Source organism: Somniosus microcephalus, chromosome 6, assembly GCF_052327205.1.
Source record: "Somniosus microcephalus isolate GS21.2 chromosome 6, FLI_Smic_1.0, whole genome shotgun sequence".
Classification (NCBI taxonomy): domain Eukaryota; kingdom Metazoa; phylum Chordata; class Chondrichthyes; order Squaliformes; family Somniosidae; genus Somniosus; species Somniosus microcephalus.
The window spans coordinates 199159396-199184220 of record NC_140992.1 but is presented as its reverse complement, the minus strand read 5'-3'; the positions used below and the strand labels follow the sequence as shown (position 1 = coordinate 199184220).

The 24825-nt window shown below is 46.8% G+C and overlaps 1 protein-coding gene across 1 annotated transcript in view; it reads right to left on the bottom strand.

Moving 5' to 3' along the window:
• The window catches only part of LOC147116328 (adhesion G protein-coupled receptor G2-like), a 162579-nt gene that overhangs the window by 37968 nt on the left and 99786 nt on the right, over positions 1 to 24825 (bottom strand). Inside the window, exon 7 of the mRNA XM_085991184.1 lies at positions 1947 to 2087. Within this exon, the coding sequence (XP_085847310.1) occupies positions 1947 to 2087 (141 nt within the window). The remainder of the gene's footprint in view (positions 1 to 1946; positions 2088 to 24825) is intronic.

The following is a 24825-nucleotide window of genomic DNA, read 5'->3' as shown; positions in this document are numbered from 1 at the left end:
ACTTCAGACCCAGTAGCAGTGGAACCCGATGAACTACCTGATGAAAAGGGGTCAGAATCGCCTCTGCACCAAGAACAAGAACCTCCGGAAAGGCGCTATCCTGAAAGGGTCAGGAAGCCGCCCCAAAGACTGAATCTATAAATGGACTTTTGTTGTTTAATGTACATGTTGAAATGTTAATTGTTATTTGAATATTAGGGGTATTACTAATCTAAAAGGGGAGGAATTGTAGTGTATGTGCCTTTAAGTCAGAACTACTTTTACAACTCCTGTATACTGTAGTACCGGCAGTGACCACATCGGTATATAAGCTTTGCGCATGCCTCTGTACCCCCAGTCTAGAGACTACCCTCCTCCAGTAAAGACCTGTTATTTGTTAATGTACAGCATCCGTGTGATTATTTAATAATAGCATATCCACTGAACCACGGATCCAACAGCTGTGGTAGTAATATAAGGTCTTTCTCAGTTATGTCAGGAGTCAGAGGGCCATTAAGGACTGTATAAGGCCATTGAAGGATTCCTCAGGGCAGATTCTGGTGGATTCCCAGAATGTGATAAAGATTTTAAATGGCTACTTTCCATCAGTCTTCACTACCGAAAATGATGCAGAATTACCAAACATTGCAGAGTTGATGTTAAAGTTGAAAATGCCAAAGTGGAAACTGATATAATCCTGGATTGAATAAGGGATCTCAAGACAGATTGGGGATCATGTCCTGGTGGCAGTCACCCAAGGATGCTCAAAGAAATGTGGACATTGTTCTGCAAGCCCCTTGCTCATATGTTTAACAGCTTACGGGGATCTGGGAATGTCACATGGGCTAGAGAGAGGCGCATGTGATGCCTATATTTAAAAGAGCATTAAGTCAGAACTGGAAATACGGTCCCATTAGCTTGACTTTGGTTATAGGCAAGTTGTTAGAAGGGATCATTAGAGATACACTGTATACCTTGACAGAGAAAGAGTTACTGGAGAGTTTCAACATGTCTGCTGTAAAGGAAGGTCATGTCTCATCAACCTGATAGAATTTTTTTGAGGAAGTTACTAGGTTGGTGGATGTAGGTAGCCTGGTTGACATTGTATACCTTAATTTTCAAAAAGCCTTTGACAAGGCACCACATAATAGGCTACATAATAAGACTGAATCCTGTGTTATTACCGAACAGGTTTTGTTTGGATGAGGAACTGGATGCATTCTCAAAGACAGAAAGTAGTTATCAATGGTACTGGCTTTGCGTGGGGACTAGTCAAGTCCTGCAGGCATCAGTGTCAGAGCCATTGCTCTTCACCATCTTTATCAATGATCTGGATGAAGGCATCAGGTCAGTGGTCCTCTGAACTTTCCTCTCATAAGCCTCAAATACATCATCATACATACCCTTCATCCTCCCGCTCCTCACTGTTGAAATTATGATTCCTCACACTGCCTCCTATTGTTGTCATTTCATACAGTGTCTCAATCTATGGAACTCATTCCCATCCTCAGTCTCCCCTTATTCCTAAAAGCAAATAAAAAAAGGACTACATTTGATGGCAAATACCTTGCCCAGCCAATTGTGGTATACAATAGTTGGCCATTTACATTGGCTTTGTCCTCACAGGAATACGAAAAGGAAAGGCAAAAAATAAATTCAGAAAAATAAGATGGTGGACTGGTAACAGCCTGCCGACTATTTTCCCTGTGGACTGATAGGCCCCTTCCTTGTGTTACGAGAAACTGCTTTCTATCAGTCCTTATACAAAGGGAAAGGCTGTGTTGCGATGCTTTGTTGATGTTATTGCCAGGGATAACAGGCTATATCGTCATTCCTAGTTACTCTCACTGTAGATGCCTTGCCCTTTTGAAATGCATGGTAGTGATGTGGGGTGACAAAATGTGTACATTTTATTCCATAGTTATGCAAGTTTATACAGACCTCAGTGCAGATTTTAAACATTTTACCTCAAACAGCGTCATATCACTAAATATTGCAAAAGTGATCCTTGATAAATCATTATGCTGCTCTATAGCTTTTGTTTGTAGTTCTGGTGGCAGTATCACCTCAACTTCAGCATTCGGAACATCGTTGGTTTTTTCACCTACCTATAAAACACAAAGAGAAACTATTTCACCTATCTGATTGTTCAATTGTATTTTATAGATATAATAATTGATACAGATTTTAACAATGACTGGTCTTATTGAGAAGTAGAAAAGTCTTGGTAGATAATGAAACAGCACACATGGTCAGCTAGAAGCAATTTTGCCCTTCATTGCTATCTTTTATTACAACAGTATTGCAGCTGTAGAAATGACCTTTCGAATACATTTCTGAGTACATGTGCTAACCCACGCAAGGACTCCGCGAAAAGGATGGATCAATCTAATAAATGTAAGTCTGGCAAATCAACCACCCAACACACAATATTGCTCTTCCTGTGACAGTTCTGCTGTTTATATTGTCAAAATCCACTGGGGCCTGGTCTTGTGAGAATGCTACCATTTTTTTCTGGGGGTGGTGGTGGTATGGGGATAGGCTGCAGATCTCTCAAGTGAGATCTAGCTGGAGTCCTGAACTCAGCAGAACAAGGCTCTAGTTATATCCTCTAACAGGGTAAAGCCTGTGAAAAATTCTTTTAACTTCAGAAGTCCCACATTTACTGCATAATTGTTGAGACATCAGTAGCTCTTGGGAAAGAAAGGAGGGTGACATTTTCTCTGTGTTTTTATTAAGGGGTGACATAGAATATGCTTGTATGGGGAACGTGATCCATGGATTTGCATAAATGTTGCTGTCTGCTGTTACTTCTCATTATTCTCTAGATATCAGTTACGATTACTCAGAGTCTGCCCTCTCTTCTGATGGGGTGCATTGAACTGTGGAATCAGTGAAATGTCTGTTGGGATTTCCAGCTACAGCTGAATCAATCTGCAGTCTCTGATATAATGCAGGCATCATTCTATTGGGAGGGCCACAATATTCTCTTCTTATATTAAGGGCCTTAAGAGAATGTGATGGTCCAGTCTTGAATCCTTTCATTAGCAGTCTATCTGGAGGATGGGTGCACCACTGAGGGCATAGATGTGGATTTCAGGAGTTCAGCCTTCACACAGGGTGTTATATAATGCCTCTCAAGGAATTTCAGCACCGTAGCTGAGTGTATGGAGGAGTCAGCACTCTGCAGTCTACCATCGAGAACGTGGCTATTTCGAGCAATGCTGCAGTCGGGTTCTCACAGCAGGAGTCCACATTTGCACACTTTAAAACTTTGGTGAAAGATCAAATGACTGCCAAGCAAACTCTGGGCTCCACCTTGGAGAGACATGAGTCCACCTTGGTGAGAGAGGTATCCACTTTGGACAGATTGGTGGAACATATCACAGAATCACAGAATCACACAGAAACCCCACAGTGCAGATAGAGGCCATTTCGGCCCATCGAGCCTGCACCGACACATATCCCACCCGATCCCCGTAACCCCTACACCAACACATATCCCACCCTATCCCCGTAACCCCACGTATTTAATCCCCCTAACACTAAGGGTCAATTTATCATAGCCAATCAACCTAACCCGCACATCTTTGGACTGTGGGAGGAAACCGGAGCACCCGGAGGAAACCCACGCAAACACGGGGAGAATATAGGGGCTTTGAAGGAGCAGGAATCGGTGGAGAGGAGGAAGGCGGTTGAGATGGCTAACTGAAAAGGAGGAGTGAAGCCACAGAACCCAAGGACTCTAAGTTAATAGGCACGAGAGCGGATGTGCGGGAGAGCGAGAGGAGCAGCTGCAGATAAAGATAGGCCTGAGAGCCCGGACCCTGGAGGGAACGCGAACATCAGGGAGTGAGGTAAAAAACCTAAAGGGGGAAAAATTGGGTCGCGCCCCCTTTGGGGCACTAACTTCGCTGGCCCGAAAAAATGAGTGCCCCCGCGGCTGAAATTCACTGGTAGCGCCCCAAGAGGGAGGCGGGGCACTACTGGAAGTGCCCCGCCTCCCTCTTGGGGGGCTACAATTGAATATCGCGGTGCTATGTGCCACAGTGCCACGCTCTGTGGTACGTTGCGCCGTGGTACTGCTGGCCTTCCTCCCCTTATTAAAGGGGAGGGGCCTAGCAGCGTGACCCGGGGCCCAGCTGGGCCACCAGGGATCGGAGTACCGACAAAAAAAGCCCGGCACTCAAGAGAAGCGCCGGGCTCACGGAGCGTAGCTGGCACCCCGTGAGGGGACTGCAGAGGAGGCCGGGGACGGCAGAGAGGGCAGGTGCTGGCAGGCAGCCAGCAACAAAAATGGCCGCCCAGCACCTCCCCTTTAATTTGCGCCACCCTGGCCGCAGGTACGCCCCCCCTGACTCCATCGGACATAGTATCTGGCGGTAAGTTAGGGGGCGCCGCCGAAGATCGCAGCCGGGGGCGCAGCGCCACGGGGCGCTAATGGTTACTGCCACCGCTAACCTCTCGCTGAATTTCGCGGGAGGCACTGGCGGCGCCGCGCCCGGGCATTAGTTACTTTGCGCTCCTAAGAGGGCACTAACGGGAGGCGCAAAGCAACCGAATTTTTAGACCAAAGTGATGTCAGCACAAGGGAAGGAGCTGATTGGTGAGTAGCTGGTGATTGTCTTTTTTTCAGTCTTGAGTTTATTTCTGTTAAGTTAGTTAATAGTCTATTAAGTAGAGGCATGGCAGGGCACCTCAGTCCCATGGAATGCACATCTTGTGCCATGTGGGACTCCAGGATGCTTCCTTTACAGGAAGTGCCGTCAGCTGGAGGAGCTCAAGCTCCAGGTTTCGGAGTTTGAGTGGCAGCTGGCGTCACTGCAGTGCATCCATGAGGCTGAGAGCTACGTAGCTAGCACATTTCAGGAGGTGGCCACCCCGCAGCATAAGAGTGTGCAGGCAGAGAGGAAATGGGTGGACCAGGTAGGTAGTGCAGGAGTCCCCTGAGTGCATCTCACTCTCTAACAGTGAATACTGGTGAGGGCTATGGTTCCTCTGGAGAGTACAGCCAGAGCCAAGTCTATGGCACCATGGGTGGGGGGCAGGAGGAAGATTGGGAAAGCAATACTGATAGGAGATTCGATAGTTAGGGGAACAGACAAGGGTTTCTGCGGCCGCAGACGTGGTTCCAGGATGGTATGTTGCCTCCCTGGTGCCAGGGTCAAGGATGTAACTGAGCGACTGCAGAACATTCTGAGGGGGCAGGGTGAACAGCCAGAGGTCAACGACAGAGGTAGAAAGAGGGATGAAGTTCTGCAAGCAGATTTTAGGGAGCTGAGAAAGAGATTAAAATGTAGGACCTCAAAAGGTAGTAATCTCTGGATTACTCCCGGTGCCATGAGCTAGTGAGTATAGAAATAGAAGGATAGAGCAGATGAATGCAAGGCTGGAGAGGTGGTGCAGGAGGGAGGGCTTTAGTTTCCTGGGACATTGGGACCGGTTCTGGGGGAGGTGGGACCTGTACAGGCCAGATGGGCTGCAACTCAACAGAGCTGGAACCAATGACCTCGCAGGTACCTGGGGGGGGGGGGCGGCGGGGACGTTGCTAGTGCTGTTGGGGAGGGTTTAAACTAATTTGGCAGGGTGATGGGCACCAGGATGTAGCATTAGAAAGGAGAAACAAGGTGCACAAAGGATTGGGAGAGACAGATAGCATTAGAGTAAGAAATAGTACGGTTTTAGGTGGGGTCAGACTAAGAGAGAATACAAGAAGGTCTAAGATAGGTTTACAGTGCATGTATGTAAATGCACGAAGTGTGGTAAATAAGGTTGGTGAGCTGCAGGCACAAATGGCCACATGGGAATATGATGTTGTGGTGATAACGGAGACCTGGCTCAAAGAAGGACAGGATTGGGTACTAAATATTCCTGGAGATAAGGGGCTAAAAATTCACTTTGGGGCGCCCAGCTCGCCTGGGCGCCGGAATTACCGCTGCGCGCGGAGCCACTTGCGCCATCGGGATATTCAGTTTCAGCGCCCCAAACGGAAGCCGGCCGCTAAACAAGGCTTTAGGCGCCCCGCTTGGGGCGCTGAAACTGAATATCGGCGCGCAAAGTGCCACAGCGCCACCCGCTGTGGCACGGCATGCTGCGGTACTGCAGGCCTTCCTCCCACTGTTAAGGGGGAGGCGCCTGCAACAGCGTGATCCACGCTCGCGAGTGCCGGCAAATGAGCCCGGCACCAAGGAGAAGTGCCGGGCTCTCGGGAAACAGCCGGCAATGCCGCGGGGGGGGGCGGTGTAGGAGGCCGGGGACGGAGGTGCGGGCAGGCGGCCGCCGAAAAAGCGGCCGGCCGCACCTCCACCTTAACTCGCGCCACTACCGCCACAGGTGGGCCCCTGTGTACCGGTCACTATTTGCGGCCGGCGTGGAAGAGGCGGCTGCGACCTAATATGGTGTTTGGGGCGGTAGCGGGGCGTTGCGCACACCTATGACGTCATCGGTGGCGGCGCAGCGCTACAGGCTAACGCCGCCATTAGCGCCCCGCTAAATATCGCGGTGGTTGCGGCCAGTGGCGCTAAAGCCTCTGAGTGGCCTCTTTGGGCGCAAACTGGTGGCGCAAGCAATTGAATTTCTAGGCCAAGGTGTTCAGGAAAGATAGGGAAGGAAAGAAAGGAGATGGGGTGGCAGTATTGATTAAGGAGAATATTACAGTGCTGGAGAGAGAAGATGTCCTGGAGTGGTCAAGGACAGAATCTATTTGGTTAGAGTTAAGAAATATTAGAGGTGCCATTACACTACTAGGTGCATTCTATAGGCCACCAACTAGTGGGAAGGATATAGAGGAGCAAATATGCAGGGAAATTACAAGAGAGGTGCAAGAACTATAGAGTAGTGATAATGGGGGACTTCAACTATTCTAATATAGACTGGGATAGTAATAGTGTAAAGGGCAGAGAGGAGGAAGAATTTCTGAAGTGCGTTCAGGAGAACTTTCTTGATCTGAATGTTTCTGGCCCAACAAGGAAGGAGGCATTGCTGGATCTGGTTCTGGGGAATGAACTAGGTCAATGGAGCAAGTGTCAGTAGGGTAACATTTAGGGAACAGTGATCATAGTATCAATAAGGTTTAGATTAGCTATGGAAAAGGACAAAGAGCAAGCTAGAGTAAAAATACTTAATTGGAGGAAGGCCAATTTCAGTGGGTTGAGAATGGATCTGGCCCGGGTAAATTGGAATCAAAGATTGGCAGGCAAAACTGTAATCAAACAATGGGCTGCCTTTAAAGAGGAGATGGTTTGGGTACAGTCGAGTTACATAGGATTACGTAGGATATACAGCACAGAAACAGGCCATTCGGCCCAACCAGTCCATGCTGGCATTTATGCTCCACTCGAACCTCCTCCCATCTTTCCTCATCTAACTTTATCAGAATAACCCTCGATTCCCTTCTACCTCATATGCTGATCTAACCGCCCCTTAAATGCATCTATACTATTCGCTTCAACCACTCCCTGTGGTAGCGAGTTCCACATTCTCACCACATTCTGGGTAAAGAAATTTCTTCTGAATTTCCTATTTGATTTCTACAGGTACATTCCCATGAGGGGGCGAGGTAGGGCAACCAAAGTCAGAGCTCCCTGGATGACAAAAGAGATAGAGAGCAAGATGAAGCAGAAAAAAGGGAGCATATGACAGATGTCAGATTGAAAATACAAGTGAGAACCAGGCTGAATATAGAAATTTCAGAGGGGAAGTAAAAAAGGAAATAAGAGGGGCAAAGAGACAGTATGAGAATAGGCTGGCAGCTAACATAAGAGGGAATCATAAAGTCTACTATAGGCATATAAATAGTAAATGGGTAGTAAGCGGGGGGGGGGGGGTGCGGTGGGGGGGCGATTAGGAACCAAAAATGAGCCCTACGCATGGAGGCAGAGGGCATGGCTGAGGTATTAAATGAGTACTTTGCATCTGTCTTTACCAAGGAAGAAGATGCTGCCAAAGTCATAGTGAAAGAGGAGGTAGTTGAGATATTAAATGGGATAAAAATTGGTAAAGAGGAGGTACTAGAAAGGCTAGCTGTACTTAAAGTAGATAAGTCACCAGGAGCGGATGGGGTGCATCCTTGGATGCTTAGGGAATTGAGGGTGGAAATCGCGGAGGTACTGGCCATAATATTCCAATCCTCCATAGATACGGAGGTGGTACCAGAGGACTGGAGAATTGCAAATGTTACACCATTGTTCAAAAAAGGGTATAAAGATAAACCCAGCAACCAAAGGCCAGTCAGTTTAACCTCAGTACTGGGGAAGCTTTTAGAAACGATAATCCGGGACAAAATTAACAGTCACTTGGACAAGTGTGGATTAATTAAGGAAAGCCAGCATGGATTTGTTAAAGGAAAATCGTGTTTAACTAACTTGATTGAGTTTTTTGATGAGGTAACAGAGAGGGTTGATGAGGGCAATGCGGTTGACGTGGTGTACATGGACTTCCAAAAGGCGTTCGATAAAGTGCCACATAATAGGCTTGCCAGCAAAGTTGAAGCCCATGGAATAAAAGGGACAGTGGCAGCATGGATACGAAATTGGCTAAGTGACAGGAAACAGAGTAGTGGTGAACGGTTATTTATCGGACTGGAGGAAGGTGGTGTTCCCCATGGGTTGGGACCACTGCTTTTCCTGATATATATTAATGACTTGGACTTGGGTGTACAGGACACAATTAAAAAATTTGCAGATGACACAAAACTTGGAAGTATAGTGATTAGTGAGGAGGATAGTGCTAGACATCAAGCGGACATAGACAAGCTGGTGGAATGGGCGGACACGTGGCAGATGAAATTTAATGCAGAAAAGTGTGAAGTGATACATTTTGGTAGGAAGAACGAGGAGAGACAATATAAACGAAAGGGTACAATTCTAAAGCGGGTGCATGAACAGAGAGACCTGGAGGTATATGTGCACAAATCATTGAAGGTAGTAGGGCAGGTTGAGAAAGCAGTTAAAAAAGCATATGGGATCCTGGGCTTCATAACTAGAGGCATAGACTACAAAAGCAAGGAAGTTATGATGAACTTTTATAAAACACTGGTTCAACCTCAACTGGAGTATTGTTTCCAATTTTGGGCACCACACTTTAGGAAGTGTGTAAAGGCCTTACAGAGGGTGCAGAAGAGATTTACAAGAATGGTTCCAGGAATGAGGGACTTCAGTTATTTGGATAGACTGGAGAAGCTGGGGTTGTTCTCCTTAGAGCAGAGAAGGTTGAGAGGAGATTTGATAGAGGTGTTCAAAATCATGAGGGGTCTAGACAGAGTAGATAGAGATAAACTGTTACCATTGGCGGAAGGGTCGAGAACCAGAGAATGGTCCCATCCCGGATATTCGAAATGAGGAAAGGCGACATGAGGAAAACCTTTTTAATGCAGCAAGTGGTTAGGATCTGGAATGCACTGCCTGAAAGGGTGGTGAAGGCAGATTCAATCTTGGCTTTCAAAAAGGAAGTACCTGAAGGAAAAAAATTTGCAGGGCTATGGGGAAAGGGTGGGAGAGTGGGACTAGCTGAAGTGCTGTTGCACAGAGTCAGCACGGGCTGAATGGCCTCCTTCTGTGCTGTAACAATTTTATGATTCTATGATTCTATCTTCTGTAGTCTGTTTTCCCACAGATTAATGGAAGTGATGAGGCCCAGCCCCACGGGAATGGCAGTGGAGATATAGACCTATTCCATTGAATGGACAGTCGAGACAACTGTTATGGACAAGTGGCTTAAGATGTTGAAGATTCCACAGAAAGGTGATTAAAATGATAGATATTGCTTTACACAAACACCAAATCTGGTGTATATTTCTGTGGAAAAGCAGTAGCCAGGACCGTAAGCATTACTGCAGTGTAATTTTTATTAGTTCTGAATACAGTGCCCCTTTAATTCATAGCCCCTTTAATTCATAGCCCCTTTAATTGCCCACAATGCATTGCAAACTCCACAGCCTCCCTTCCACAGGCGGCAAGAACCTGCAACACCGACTGTGGATGGGAACTTAGGGTTGGAGGCCTCCATTAACGCCACCAGGAGGGCGTTGCATGGTAAGTTAGCGCTGTGCTCCACATTGTCAAACCCCAGCGCAGATTTTTCAACGGTAGTGCTGCGGCCATTTTCGGCACCCGTTAACTGGAGTTGCCAGTGACACCGGCAATTCTTTTGGTGCACACAAATTTCCCCCCCCAAATGTTTTAAACCAAGAGGCAACAGTAAATATATAAATAATCAGTAATTAACTAGGTCTACATGGACAAAATTACCAACATTAAAAAATCCAAATTGGATTGAATAAAAATCTGGTATACATAAATAATAAATAGGAGTAAGGGGATACTAAACTAAATATATAAAACTAAGTAGGTAGACTGTTAAGCAAAATGATGGGACAGCCGAGATCCGTTGCCTGCAATTTCTGTGTCATGTGGGAACTCCAGGATGCTTCATGTGCCCTGGATAATGACGTGTGCAGGAAGTGCCTCCAGTAGCTCGAGCTTGAGCTCAGGGTTTCTGAGCTTGAGGAGCGGCTGGAATCACTGCAGGGCATACAGGAGGCTGAGAAATTCCTGGAACATACGTTCCAGGAGGTGGTCACCCTGCAGCTACAGAGAGTTCAGCAGGCTAGTAAATGGGTGGCCATCTGACAGGGTAGGAAGAGGCAGGCAGTGCAGGAATCCTTCGGGAGTGTGGCGCTCTCAAATCAGTTTTCAGTGCTGAATACTGGTGAGGGTTACGACACCTTGGAGAATACAGTCTAGAGCTTATCCACCGCACTGTGGGGCAAAAGACTGCACAACGGGGCACAGCAAAGTGTAAAAGTGCAGTGGCCATAGTGGATTCTGTTACATAGTTATGTTGGGACTACATTGTACAAGTGTACTAACACTCAAATCAAGTGTAGCAGCACTACGATGCTGGGAAAGTAGTGCGCAGGCGCCGCACAGGCACTTGGAAATATCACCCCGAACCATGCGGCAGGCAGCCATTACAACTCAAATAAAACAGTAGTTTATAATTACAAACTACCGAGTCCAGAGGCGTTTTTACAAAGCACTACGAGCGCTAGAAGACATAACATGGTGGCAGCGGTATAAGTGAGTAAAACTTACACAAATAAAAAATGATATCAGGTTGAAGAAAGAAATTTAAAAGTAAACTCTGCAGCGTTTTAACAGCGAATCGTACGGGCAGCTAAAATGGCGGCATCCAATGCACTGACCGCGAATATGCTCCCCATCATGAACTGGGAAGCCGACGATATCGTGGAAGCTTTCCGGAAATTTAAGCAAAAATGCGAGCTTACATTTAAAAGTTTCCTGAAAGGCTCCTCCGATGAGGAAAAAGTCAGCTACATTCTACTGTGGGCGGGAGAAAAAGGCTTAGATCTCTATAACAGCTGGAGTTTATCCGAAGAGGATAAAATGAACCCTACGGAGATTTATGAAAAGTTCAGTAACCATCTCGAGCCTAAATCAAACCACCGCATACACAGGTATAAATTCCAAAGCTTAAGACAGGAACCTGGTGAAACGGCTGACAATTTCCTGACGAGATTAAAAAACGAAGCCAGCAAATGCAAGTTTACAGAACTAGAAGAAAGGCTGGTAGACCAACTAATATGGGGATCAGCACATACAGAAGTGCAAAAAGAACTAATAGGAAAAGAAATGCTCGAAATATCAGAAGCCATAGGTACAGCGAGGGCTCACGAAGCCACAAAACAACAGATGAAAACGCTGAATACTCATACGGCTGATGTGCGGACAACTCCCAAACTGGATCACAGAGTAGATGCAGTGCGCAAAAAGCACAGCACACAAAAACAAGTATACGACAGCGGGAAGAATACGTGTAGAAAATGCGGAAGACAACACGACTACACAGACAGAAGAAAATGCCCAGCGTATGGAACAAGCTGCAACACCTGTGGTAAAGCAAACCACTGGCAAAAGATGTGCAGAGCTAAAAGAGAGGGGCTACACACCAAAAGCAGAGGTGGGCAGCAGAACCAACAAAAGAAAAATAAAATCCATTCCATGGGTGAGCAAGATGACGAAGACTGCGGGTACGACAAAGCTCTGAACATTGAAACCATAAAGGTTCTCTTACACGAAACGTCCAGAGCGGAAAGCACCCCAAAGAAAGAATGGCACACTATCATCCAGATTAAAAAGAGGATCGAAGGACAGCCCACAACCGTCAATCTAAAAGTAAAGTTGGACACAGGAGCTCAGAGCAACACCCTTCCACTGAGGCTATACCAGAGGATCTTCCCCGAAAACTTGGGCGAAGACAGATACCCGAAAAGAGGATGTTTAAAAGCAAACAACGTCACGCTGACAGCGTATGGGGGGAGCGAGATCAGACAACTTGGAACAACCTATATAAAAGGAACACACAAAAGCAGAAACATCAACTGCATGTTCTATGTGACTGACTCCGAGGGACCGGCGATCCTGGGATTAAACAGCTGCGAGAAGCTGGGGTTAATCTCGGTAAACCACGAACTAACAAAAACATCACTGAAAGTCGACAGCAACACCCCACTGGAAAATCGTCCACAAATCATGGACACGAAACATTTGATGGACATGTATCCAGAGTGTTTTGATGACACTGTAGGATGCTTCGGGGAGTTCAAGTACCATATAACAATAGATCCAGGGGTAAAACCCGTCATCCACGCTCCAAGAAAAATACCCATCGAGCTAAAAGAAAAATTATACACCGAACTAAAAGAAATGGAAGAGAAAGAAATAATCGCAAAGGTCACTGAACCCACAGACTGGGTAAACTCGATTGTGGTACGGGAAAAGCCGAACGGGCGGCTCAGAATCTGTCTGGACCCCAAAGACTTAAACCAGGCAATAAAGCGAGACCACTACCCCACACCAACATTAGAAGAAATCACACCAGCACTGGCAGGAGCCAAAGTCTTCTCCAAACTGGATGCCAGAAACGGCTACTGGAACGTAAAACTGGACGAAGAATCAACTAACCTGACAACTTTTAATACACCATTGGGGCGTTATAAATTCCTGCGGCTGCCATTCGGGTTGAAAGTCAGCCAAGACATCTTCCAACAAAAGATCGATGAAACATACAAAGGCTGTGAAGGAGCCATTGGAATCGCTGATGACATCCAAGTTTACGGAACAAATGAAAGAGACCATGACGTGCACTTGCACAAGGCCATGGAGCGCACCAGAACGGCTGGCATCAAGCTGAACGCTGAGAAGTGCATCGTTAAAAGTACGAAATGCAAATTTTTTGGCAAGCCTAATCCCGAAAAGGTCGAGGCGATAGCAGAGATGAAACCTCCAAATGACAAGAAGGAGCTGAGAAGCTACCTCGGCTTGGTCCAGTATATGAGCTCTTTCATCCTGAACATGTCAGACTACACAGTGAACCTAAGAGAATTACTAAAAGAAGACACCGAATACCAATGGTCAGAATCCCATGAGAGGAACTTCAAACACCTAAAGGAATTATTATGTAAAGAAACCAGCCTGTCTTATTACGATAGAAAAAAAACTGTCACCCTACAGGTAGATGCCTCTACCAGGGGGCTAGGGGCAGCCCTCGTGCAGGAAGGAAAACCAATAGCTTTCGCATCGAAGGCATTGACATCAACAGAGACAAGATACGCAAACATCGAAAGAGAGCTATTGGCAGTAGTATACGGATGCGAAAAGTTCCACACCTACTTATACGGAAGAAAATTAGAGGTAGAGAGTGACCATCATCCACTCGAACAAATTTACAAGAAAAACCTAAGCAAGGCCCCAGCAAGACTGCAAAGGTTACTGTTAAGACTCCAAAGTTACGACTTCGAATTAAAATACCGGCCAGGAAAAGAAATGGCACTGGCAGATGCATTGTCTCGATTGTCACCACACGAAAAACACGAGATGAAGGGCCTGACTGTAAAAATACACCACCTCGTAAATGTTACTCCCACAAAGCTTAGCCAAATTCAAGAGGAGACTGGTAAAGAAGAGGAGTTGCTACTACTCATGCAACAGGTAATACAGGGGTGGCTGGAGAAGATCCAGCAAGTCCAAAACCAAATTCGACAGTACTGGACAATCAGAGACGACATCTCAGTGGAGGACGGTGTTCTCCTTGCTGGCTCAAGAATCTTAACACCAAAAACGATGCAAACGGAACTTCTCCGCTTAATACACCAAGGCCATATGGGGATGGAGAAATGTAAACTAAGAGCCAGATCAGCTGTGTACTGGATAGGCATGTACAAAAGCATAGAACAAATGGTCTCCACATGCTGCATATGCCAGAAATACCGAAACACACAGCAGAAGGAGGAGATGATTCAAATGGAAGTACCCCCGAGACCATGGCACACGGTCGGAACAGATCTGTTCCTGTGCAACCAGGAGTGGTGCATCATAGTAGCCGACTACTACTCAAAATTTCCTTTTGTCAGAAGGATAAACGACATGAGAGCCACAACAATCACAAAAATTGCGAAAAACTTATTCGCAGAACAGGGCATCCCAGAGAAGGTCATCTGCGACAATAGGACACAATTCACCTCCAGTGAATTCAGAGCACTGGCTGGAAAATACGGATTTAAAATAATTACCTCATCCCCACATTACCCAAGGGGACACGGATTTATTGAAAGACAGATCCAAACAGTCAAAAGAGCTCTCATTAAAAGCAAGGAGATGGGAGAAGACCAAGACCTCGCCCTTTTGGCAATCAGATCGACACCTTTGAGAGCAGACTCGAAATCACCAGCAGAACTACTAAACGGTAGAAAATACAAAACAACTCTACCAGCAAAGATATATCCTCCCCAGGACCAAGAGGACGTTCGGCAGAAGCTGATGGAAACACAAGCTACGGGGAGCACACACTATAACAAGCATGCAAAACCACTACCGGAGCTGCTAAATGGGCAATCAGTGCATATATAAGATCCGTTGTTGAGAACATGGAGTCCAGCCAAGGTTATTGGAAAAGCTGATACTCCAAGATCTTACTTGGTAGAGACAGAACCTGGAAACCAATACAGGCGAAACAGGATCCATATCAGACCCTCACCTGAAGCTGTCAAACAGCGGACAACATTAACAGCAGTTACGGTACCAGACACGGAAAACAATATAACGCCAGAAACAAACACCTCAAATACAACAACTGCAAACATGCACTCTCCAGAGCCAAACATGACAGCACCAGCAACAAGAAATGAACACACCAAAACACCGCAGCAAGGAATAGTTACAGCCAAGTCCACAAGATGGAGGAGTAACATACAACCACCTGAGCGGTATCGCGAATAATTATAAAGACAATTATAATTCGCACAGAACAGTAAAACAACATGGACAAATATCTGTATATAAATTGAGCAAAGAAAGCTCACGTTCTGTATTTTGTTAACGTTATTCAACTGGAAACATTGTAAAATAGAAAAATTGATGTAATTAGTTTTGTTGGGAAAGAGGGATGTTACATAGTTATGTTGGGACTACATTGTACAAGTGTACTAACACTCAAATCAAGTGTAGCAGCACTACGATGCTGGGAAAGTAGTGCGCAGGCGCCGCACAGGCACTTGGAAATATCACCCCGCACCATGCAGCAGGCAGCCATTACAACTCAAATAAAACAGTAGTTTATAATTACAAACTACCGAGTCCAGAGGCGTCTTTACAAAGCACTACGAGTGCTAGAAGACATAACAGATTCGATAGTCAGAGGCATAGACAGGCGTTTCTGCAACTGCCGACATGAGTCTCGCATGGTGCGTTGCCTCCTTGGTCTCAGAGTAAAGGACATGACTGAAAGGGTGCAGAACATGTTGAAGGTGGAAGAGGAACAGCCAGAAGTCATGGTCCATGGAGGGACATTTGAAGGAAAAGGGTTGAGATCCTACAGTCAGAGTATCAGGAGTCAGGAAGGAAATTAAAGAGCAGGACTTCAAAGGTAGTAATCTCTGGATTACTCCCAGTGTAGGAATAGTAGGATAAGACAGGTTACTGCGTGACTCGAGAAATGGCACAGGATGGAGGGCTTCAAATTCCTGGGGCATTGGGACCAGTTCTGGGGCTGGAGGGATCTGTTCAAGGTGGATGAGTTGCACCTCAGCAGAGTTGGGATCAACGTCCTTGTGGGAAGGTTAACTGGTGCTGTGTAGGGGCAGGGTTTAAACTAATTTGGCAGGGAGATGGGCATCAGGATGAAACATTAGAGAGCAGAAACAAGGTGCATAGAGGACTAGGAGAGACTAATAGCACTAGAGTAAAGAGTAGTTCAGTAATAGGAAGGATCAAACAAGGGGACAAAGGTGAGGCAGTCTAAGATGGGTTTGGAGTGCATGTGCATAAATTCACGAAGTGTGATAAATAAGGTTGGTGAGCAGCAGGCACAAGTTGCCACATGGGACTATGATTTAGTAGCAATAACAGAGACCTGGCTCAAAGAAGGGGAAGATTGGGAATTTAATATTCCTGACTGCAAGATATTCAGGAAAGATAGGGAAGGAAAAAAAAGGAGTGTGGGTGGGGAGGGGGGTGGTTGGCAGTAATGATCAAAGAAACTATTATTGCACTGAAGAGTGATGATATAGTTGAGGGGTCAAATACAGAATCTATTTGGTTAGAATTCAGGAGCAATAGAGGAGCTATTACACTACTGGGTGTATACTATAGGCCACCAAGTAGTGGGAAGGAGATAGAGGAGCAAATTTGTAGGCAAATTACAGAAAGATGCAAGAGCTACAGAGTAGTGATAATGGGGGACTTTAATTGTCCTAATATAGACTGGGATAGTAACAGTGTAAAGGGCAAAGAGGGGGAGGAATTCCTGAAATGCGTACAAGAGAATTTTCTTGATCAGTGTGTTTCCAGCTCAATGAGGAAGGAAGCAGTGGTGGATCTAGTTCTGGGGAATGAAGTGGGAATGAAGAGGAAAATGGCCGCTGCTGCGGGACCTGCCACCAGCTGGCGAAAGAGCAGCGGCTGCCATTTTTTCACCATTTCATGGCACTATGGAGTGGAGGTAAGTAAATAAATTTCTAGTCCATAGAGGTTAAAATGAGATGGGAAATGGCGACTTATGACAAATGTAAGGTTCATAATACAGTAGAGAACCAAGCTGAATATAGAAAGTACAGAGGAGATCTAGAAAAGGGAATAAGAGGGGCAAAGAAAGAGTATGATAATAGATTAGCAGCTAACATAAAAGGGAAACCAAAAGTATTTTATAAACACAAATAGTAAAAGGGTAGTTAAAGGAAGGGGGATGATTAGGGACCAAAAAAGCAATCATCTTGTGGAGGTAGAGGGCAAGGCTGAGGTACTAACTGAATACTTTGCATCTGTCTTCACTAGAGAAGCGGATGCTACCATTGTAGCAGTAAAAAAGGAGGCAGTAACGATATTGGATTGAATAAAAATAGATAAAGAGGAGGTACTTAAAAGATTGTCAGTCCTCAAAGTAGAAAAGTCACCCGGTCCAGATGGGATGCATCCTCGGTTACTGAAGGAAGTAAGGGTGGAAATTGCTGATGCTCTGGCCACAATCTTCCAATCCTCCTTGGATATGGAAGTGGTGCCAGAGGACTGGAGGATTGCAAATGTTACAACCCTGTTTAAAAAAGGGAGAGCAATATACCCGGGAACTATAGGCCAGTCAGCTGAATGTTGGTGGTGGGGAAACTTTTAGAGACAATAATCCGGGACAAAATGAATTGGCATTTGGAAAAGTATGGACTAATAAATGAAAGTCAGCATGGATTTGTTAAAGGCAAATTGTGTTTGACTAACTTGATTGAGTTCTTTGATGAAGTAACAGACAGGGTTGATGAGGGTATTACGGTTGATGTCATGTACATGGACTTTCAAAAGGAATTTGACAAAGTGCCACATAATAGACTTGTTAGCAAAATTAAAGCCCATGATTAAAGGGACAGTAGCAGCATGGATACAAAATTGGCTAAGGGACAGAAAGCAGAGAGTAGTGGTGAACGGTTGTTTTTCAGACTGGAGGGAAGTATACAGCAGTGTTCCCCAGGGTTGGTATTAGGACCACTGCTCTTTTTGATATATATTAATGACCTGGACTTGCGTATACAGGGCATAATTTCAAAGTTTGCAAATAACACAAAACTTGGAAATGTAGTAAACAGTGAGGAGGATAGCAACAGACTTCAGGAAGACATGGACAGACTGGTGAATCATAGAATCATAGAAATTTACAGCACAGAAGGAGGCCATTTTGGCCCATCGTGCCCACGCTGGCCGACAAAGAGCTATCCAGCCTAATCCCACTTTCCAGCTCTTGGTCCGTAGCCCTGTAGGTAACGGTGCTTCAAGTGCACATCCAAGCACTTTTTAAATGAGGTAAGGGTTTCTGCCTCTACCACTCTTTCAGACAGTGACTTCCAGACCCCAACCACCCTCTGGGTGAAGAAATTTCCCCTCAAATCTCCTCTAAACCTCCTACCAATTACTTTAAATCTATGCCCCCTGGTTATTGACCCTTCTGCTAAGGGAAATAGGTCCTTCCTGTCCACTCTATCTAGGCCTCTCATAATTTTATACACCTCAATAAGGTCTCCCCTCAGCCTCCTCTGTTCCAAAGAAAACAAACCCAGCCTATCCAATCTTTCCTCGTAGCTAAAATTCTCCAGTACAGGCAACATCCTCGTAAATCTCCTCTGAACCCTCTCTAGTGCAATCACATCTTTCCTGTAATGTGGTGACCAGAACTGCACGCAGTATTCTAGCTGTGGCCTAACTAGTGTTTTATACAGTTCAAGCATAACCGCCCTGCTCTTGTATTCTATGCCTTGGCTAATAAGGGCAAGTATTCCGTATGCCTCTTAACCACCTTATCTACTTGGCCCGCTTCCTTCAGGGATCTGTGGACCTACACTCCAAGGTCCCTTTGTTCCTCTACACTTCTCAGTGTCCTACCATTTATTGTGTATTCCCTTGCCTTGTTAGCCCTCCCAAAATGCATTACCTCACACTTCTCCGGATTTAATTCCATTTGCCACTGTTCTGCCCACCTGACCAGTTCATTGATATCTTCCTGCAGTCTACAGCTTTCTTCTTCATTATCAACCACAATGCCGATTTTAGTATCATTTGCAAACTTCATGAAATGGGCAGACACATGGAAGATGAAATTTAACACAGAGAAGTGTGAAGTGATACATTTTGGTAGGAATAATGAGGAGAGGAAATATAAACTAAATTGTACAATTTTAAAGGTGGTGCAGGAACAGAGAGACTTGGGGGGTGTATGTACACAAGTCTTTAAAGGTGGCAGGACAAGTTGAAAAGGCTGTTAAAAATATATGAGATCCTTGGCTTTATTAATAGAGGAATAGAGTACAAAAGCTAGAAAGTTATGTTAAACCTTTATAAAACACTGGTTAGACCTTCGCTGGAGTCTTGTGTTCAATTCTGTGCCGCACACTTTAGGAAGGATGTCAAGACCTTAGAGAGGGCGCAGAAGAGATTTACTAGAGTGATACCAGGGATGAGGGATGACTGTTATGTGGAGAGACTGGAGAAGCTTCTTAGAACAGAGAAGGTTAAGAGGAGATTTAATAGAAGTGGTCAAAATCATGAACCGTTTTGATAGAGTAAATAAGGCAAAACTGTTTCCAGTGGCAGAAGGGTCATTAACCAGAGGACACAGATTTAAGGTGATTGGCAAAAGAACCAGAGGCGACATGAGGAAACATTTTTTTGACACAGTGAGTTGATATGAGAGCAGAGAGAGCGAGGCTGAGGGAAAGCAGTGCAAGAGGTCAAAGTCAGAGTCAGAGCAGGAGCTAAACACGGAACACTGAGTAAGAAATTTAAAAGTGACGTCACTGCTGCAGAAGGAGTGGATCGGCGATTAAGGGCATACAGATAAAACTTGCCATGACTGCGAGAGTCAGCACAGAGCACCGAGGGAGGAGCCGGGAGGAGCACTGAGGGAGGAGTCGGCACGGAGCACCGAGAGAGGAGCCGGGAGGAGCACCGAGGGAGGAACCGGGTGGAGCACCGAGGGAGGCATCGGCACAGAACACCGAGGGAGGAGCCGGCACAGAGCACCGAGGGAGGAGCCGGGAGGAGCACCGAGGGAGGAGTCGGCATGGAGCACCGAGGGAGGAGTCAGCACGGAGCACCGAGGGAGGAGCCAGCACAAGAGCACCGAGGGAGGAGCCGGGAGAAGCACCGAGGGAGGAGTCGGATGGAGCACCGAGGGAGGAGCTGGGAGAAGCACCGAGGGAGGAGTCAGCATGGAGCACCGAGGGAGGAGCCGGCACAAGAGCACCGAGGGAGGAGCTGGGAGAAGCACCGAGGGAGGAGTCAGCATGGAGCACCGAGGGAGGAGCCGGCACGGAGCACCGAGGGAGGAGCCGGCACAGAGCACCGAGGGAGGAGCTGGCACAGAGCACCGAGGGAGGAGCACCGAGGGAGGAGCCGGCACGGAGCACCGAGGGAGGAGCCGGCACAGAGCACTGAGGGAGGAGCCGGGAGGAGCACCGAGGGAGGAGCCTGGACCGGAGCACCGAGGGAGGAGTCAGCACGGAACACCGAGGGAGGAGCCGGGAGGAGCACCGAGGGAGGCGTTGGCACGGAACACTGAGGGAGGAGCCGGAGGAGGAGCACCGAGGGAGGAGCCGGCACAGGGCACCGAGGGAGGAGTCGGCATGGAACACCGAGGGAGGAGCCGGGAGGAGCACCGAGGGAGGAGCCGGGAGGAGCACCGAGGGAGGAGTCGGCATGGAACACCGAGGGAGGAGCCGGGAGGAGCACCAAGGGAGGACACGGAGTGGAGCACCGAGGGAGGAGCTGGCACAGAGCACCGAGGGAGGAGCTGGGAAGAGCACCAAGGGAGGAGTCGGCACGGAGCACCGAGGGAGGAGCCGGCACAGAGCACCGAGGGAGCTGTCGGCACAGAGCACTGAGCGAGGAGCCGGGAGGAGCACTGAGGGAGGAGCTGGGAGGAGCACTGAGGGAGGACCCGGAGCAGAGAACCGAGGGAGGATTCCGGCACAGAGCACTGAGGGAAGAGCCGGCACAGAGCACCGAGGGAGGAGCCGGCACAGAGCACCGAGGGAGGAACTGGCACAGAGCACCGAGGGAGGAGCTGGCACAGAGCACCGAGGGAGGAGCCGGCATGGAGCACCGAGGGAAGAACCGGCACAGAGCACCAAGGGAAGAGCTGGCACAGAGCACTGAGGGAGGAGCCGGGAGGAGCACTGAGGGAGGAGCTGGCACAGAGCACCGAGGGAGGAGCCGGCACAGAGCACCGAGGGAGGAGCCGGGAGGAGCACCGAGGGAGGAGCCTGGAGTGGAGCACTGAGGGCGGAGTCGGCACGGAACACCAATGGAGGAGCCGTGAGGAGCACCGAGGGAGGAGCCGTAGCGGAGCACCGAGGGAGGAGCCGGGAGGAGCACCGAGGCAGGACCCGGAGCGGAGCACCGAGGGAGGAGCCAGAGTGGAGCACCGAGGGAGGATTCCGGCACAGAGCACTGAGGGAGGAGCCGGCACAGAGCACCGAGGGAGGAGCCGGCACGGAGCACCGAGGGAGGAGCCGGCATGGAGCACCGAGGGAGGAACCGGCATGGCGCACCGAGGGAGGAACCGGCACAGAGCACCGACGGAAGAGCTGGCACAGAGCACTGAGGGAGGAGCCGGCACAGAGCACCGAGGGAGGAGCATCGAGGGAGGAGCCGTAGCGGATTACCGAGGGAGGAGCCGCGAGGAGCACCGAGGGAGGAGCCGGCACAGAGCACCGAGGAAGGAGCTGGAGCGGAGTACCGAGGGAGGAGCCGGGAGGAGCACCGAGGGAGCAGCCGGCACAGAGCACCGAGGGAGGAGCCGGCTAACACAAACACCAGGGGATTCTCGGAATCTTAAAATTCTGATAAAGTTACGTCAAAGGGGATGATGGTGCAAGGCAAAAGGGGATGTTTTGTCATTTAATCTCTCCTGCCTTCCACCCTATCACAGATCCTCCCTTTTGTTCTTTCCTCCCTTTCCTGCCTCTGTACTTGCTGATAACCTTTTATATCTCTAGCCTTTTCCAGTGCTTTTGAAAGGTCATCGACCAGAAACATTAACTTTGTTTCTCTCTTCACAGTTGCTGCCTGACCTACTGAGTATTTCCAGAAATAGAATCGATGTGGATAGAGATTAAACATAATGGCCCTGAAATTAGGATCAGGAGCTTGCCGCGCGTGCAAGCCCCCGATGTGCACTCACCCTGCGCGCCGACATCTGAAGCCCGGGCCTGCTTGCATTTCCTGTCACTGGCCCGGTTCAGATGTCGGCGCGATGTGCTTACCTGATCCAGCGGCGTAGTTAGTGCAATGTGCCGGCTGGGATCAGGTGAGCACTGTGCAGCCAATCAGGGGAGGGGAAACTCATTCATGAGTTTGACAGAAAGAGCTGTCAAACTCATGAAAACTCCTGGCCCCAAAACACTACTTAAACCTGAAAGAAAATTAAAAAAAACATTGCACTACTTAAATGAACAGTAAAGAACTCTGAAAAACTATTTTAAACAATAATTTTAAAATTTGAATTTTTTTTTTTTTTAAAAATCAGGGCTAAAACTAAACTTACCTTACTGTAAATTCTTTAAAAATAACAAACCTGTGGAAATGTTTTTTCTCAATTGTACTAAAAGCCCACTTAACTGAAAAACTAAGTACTTACGTGTGGTTTTTCAATGCGTAAAGACCGGAGGCCTTTACACATGCGCAACTCTGAAAAAAAAAAGGAATTTCACTGCGCACGCACTGCCTGTGCAGTCGTGCGCATTCTGCCGCTTAACCCCTTGGGTCAGAGGACAGGAAATGCCGGTTTTCAGCGCATGCGCTGTGCATGCTGAAAACCGGCAATTCCTCCGGGCACACGCGTGAGTACCCCGTCCGTACTCACGCGTTGTGCCCGGAATTACTGGGCCATTAAAGGATCAATCACACTAATAGGAGTAGTCTACAGACCCCCAAATAGTGGAAGGGAGGTGGAGGAAGAAATATGCAAACAAATTAGGGAAATGAGTAAAAAAACATGGAATAATAATCATGGGGGATTTCAACTATCCCAAAATTAATTTTCCAGAAGAGGTGGGTAAAGGGGATAAAGGAATGATGTTTCGACAATGTGTACAGGACTCCTTTCTAACCCAATATATAATAAGCTGAACAAGGCAGGATTTGCTCTTGGATCTAGTAATGGGGAATGGACCAGAGCAGGTAAGAGAAGTAAAAGTAGGGGCACATCTAGGCAATAGTGACCATAATATAATACAGTTTAAGATAATAATTGAGAAGGACATAAGTATGACAAATACCAGGGTAATAGACTGGAGAAAAGCTGACTTTGAAGGGCTGAGAATAGAAATTAGGAAAATAAAATGGACAACTATATTGGCAAACAATGATGCAGAAAAGCAATGGAAATCATTTAAAATGGTGTTCAACAGAGTCCAGGAAAAAATGTATTCCGCTAAAAAACAAGAATAAACTAAACAGATTGGGAAGTCTTTAAAAGACAGCAAAAAATAACAAAAAGATTGATTAAGAAAGGGAAGATAGATTATGAAAGTAAATTAGCAAAAAATATAAAAACAGACAGTAAAAGTTTCTATAGTTATATAAAAAGAAAAAGGGTGGCTAAAGTAAATGTTGGTCCCTTAGAGGATGAGACCGGGAAATTAATGGTGGGAAACATGGAGATGGCAAAAATACTGAACAATTATTTTGTATCAGTCTTTACAGTAGAGGACACTAAGAATATCCCAACACTGGACAAACAGGGGGCTCTAGGGGGGGAGGAACTAAATACAATTAAAATCACTAAGGAAGTGGTACTTGGTAAAATAATGGGACTCAAGGCGGATAAATCCCCTGGACCTGATGGCTTGCATCCTAGGGTCTTGAGGGAAGTAGCGGTAGGGATTGTGGATGCATTGGTAATAATTTTCCAAAACTCACTGGACTCAGCAAAGGTCCCGGCAGATTGGAAAACTGCTAATGTAACACCCTTATTTAAAAAGGGTAGTAGGCAGAAGGCTGGAAACTATAGACCTGTTAGCCTAACATCTGTGGTTGGTAAAATGTTAGAGTCCATTATTAAGGAGACAGTAACGGGACATTTGGATAAACATAATTTAATAGGGCAAACTCAGCATGGTTTCATGAAGGGGAAGTCATGTTTAACAAATTTGCTTGAGTTTTTTGAGGAAGTAACATACAGGGTGGATAAAGGGGAACCAGTGGACGTAGTGTATTTAGACTTCCAAAAGGCATTTGACAAGGTGCCACACAAAAGATTATTGCTCAAGATAAAAAATCACGGGATTGGGGGTAATATTCTGGCGTGGGTGGAGGATTGGCTCTCTAACAGAAAGCAGAGAGTTGGGATAAATGGTTCGTTCTCAGATTGGCAACCAGTAACTAGTGGTGTTCCGCAGGGGTCAGTGCTGGGTCCCCAACTCTTTACAATCTATATTAATGATTTGGAGGAGGGGACCGAGTGTAACATATCAAAGTTTGCAGATGATACAAAGATGGGACGGAAAGTAGTGAGTGAGGAGGACATAAAAAACCTGCAAAGGGACATAGACAGGCTAAGTAAGTGGGCAGAGATTTGGCAGATGGAATACAATACTGGAAAGTGTGAGGTTATGCACTTTGGCAGGAAAAATCATAGAGCAAGTTATTATCTTAATGGCAAGAAACTGGAAAGTACTGTAGTACAAAGGGATCTGGGGGTCCTGGTGCACGAAACTCAAAAAGTTAGTATGCAGGTGCAGCAAGTGATTAAGAAGGCCAATGGAATGTTGGCTTTTATTGCTAGGGGGTTGGA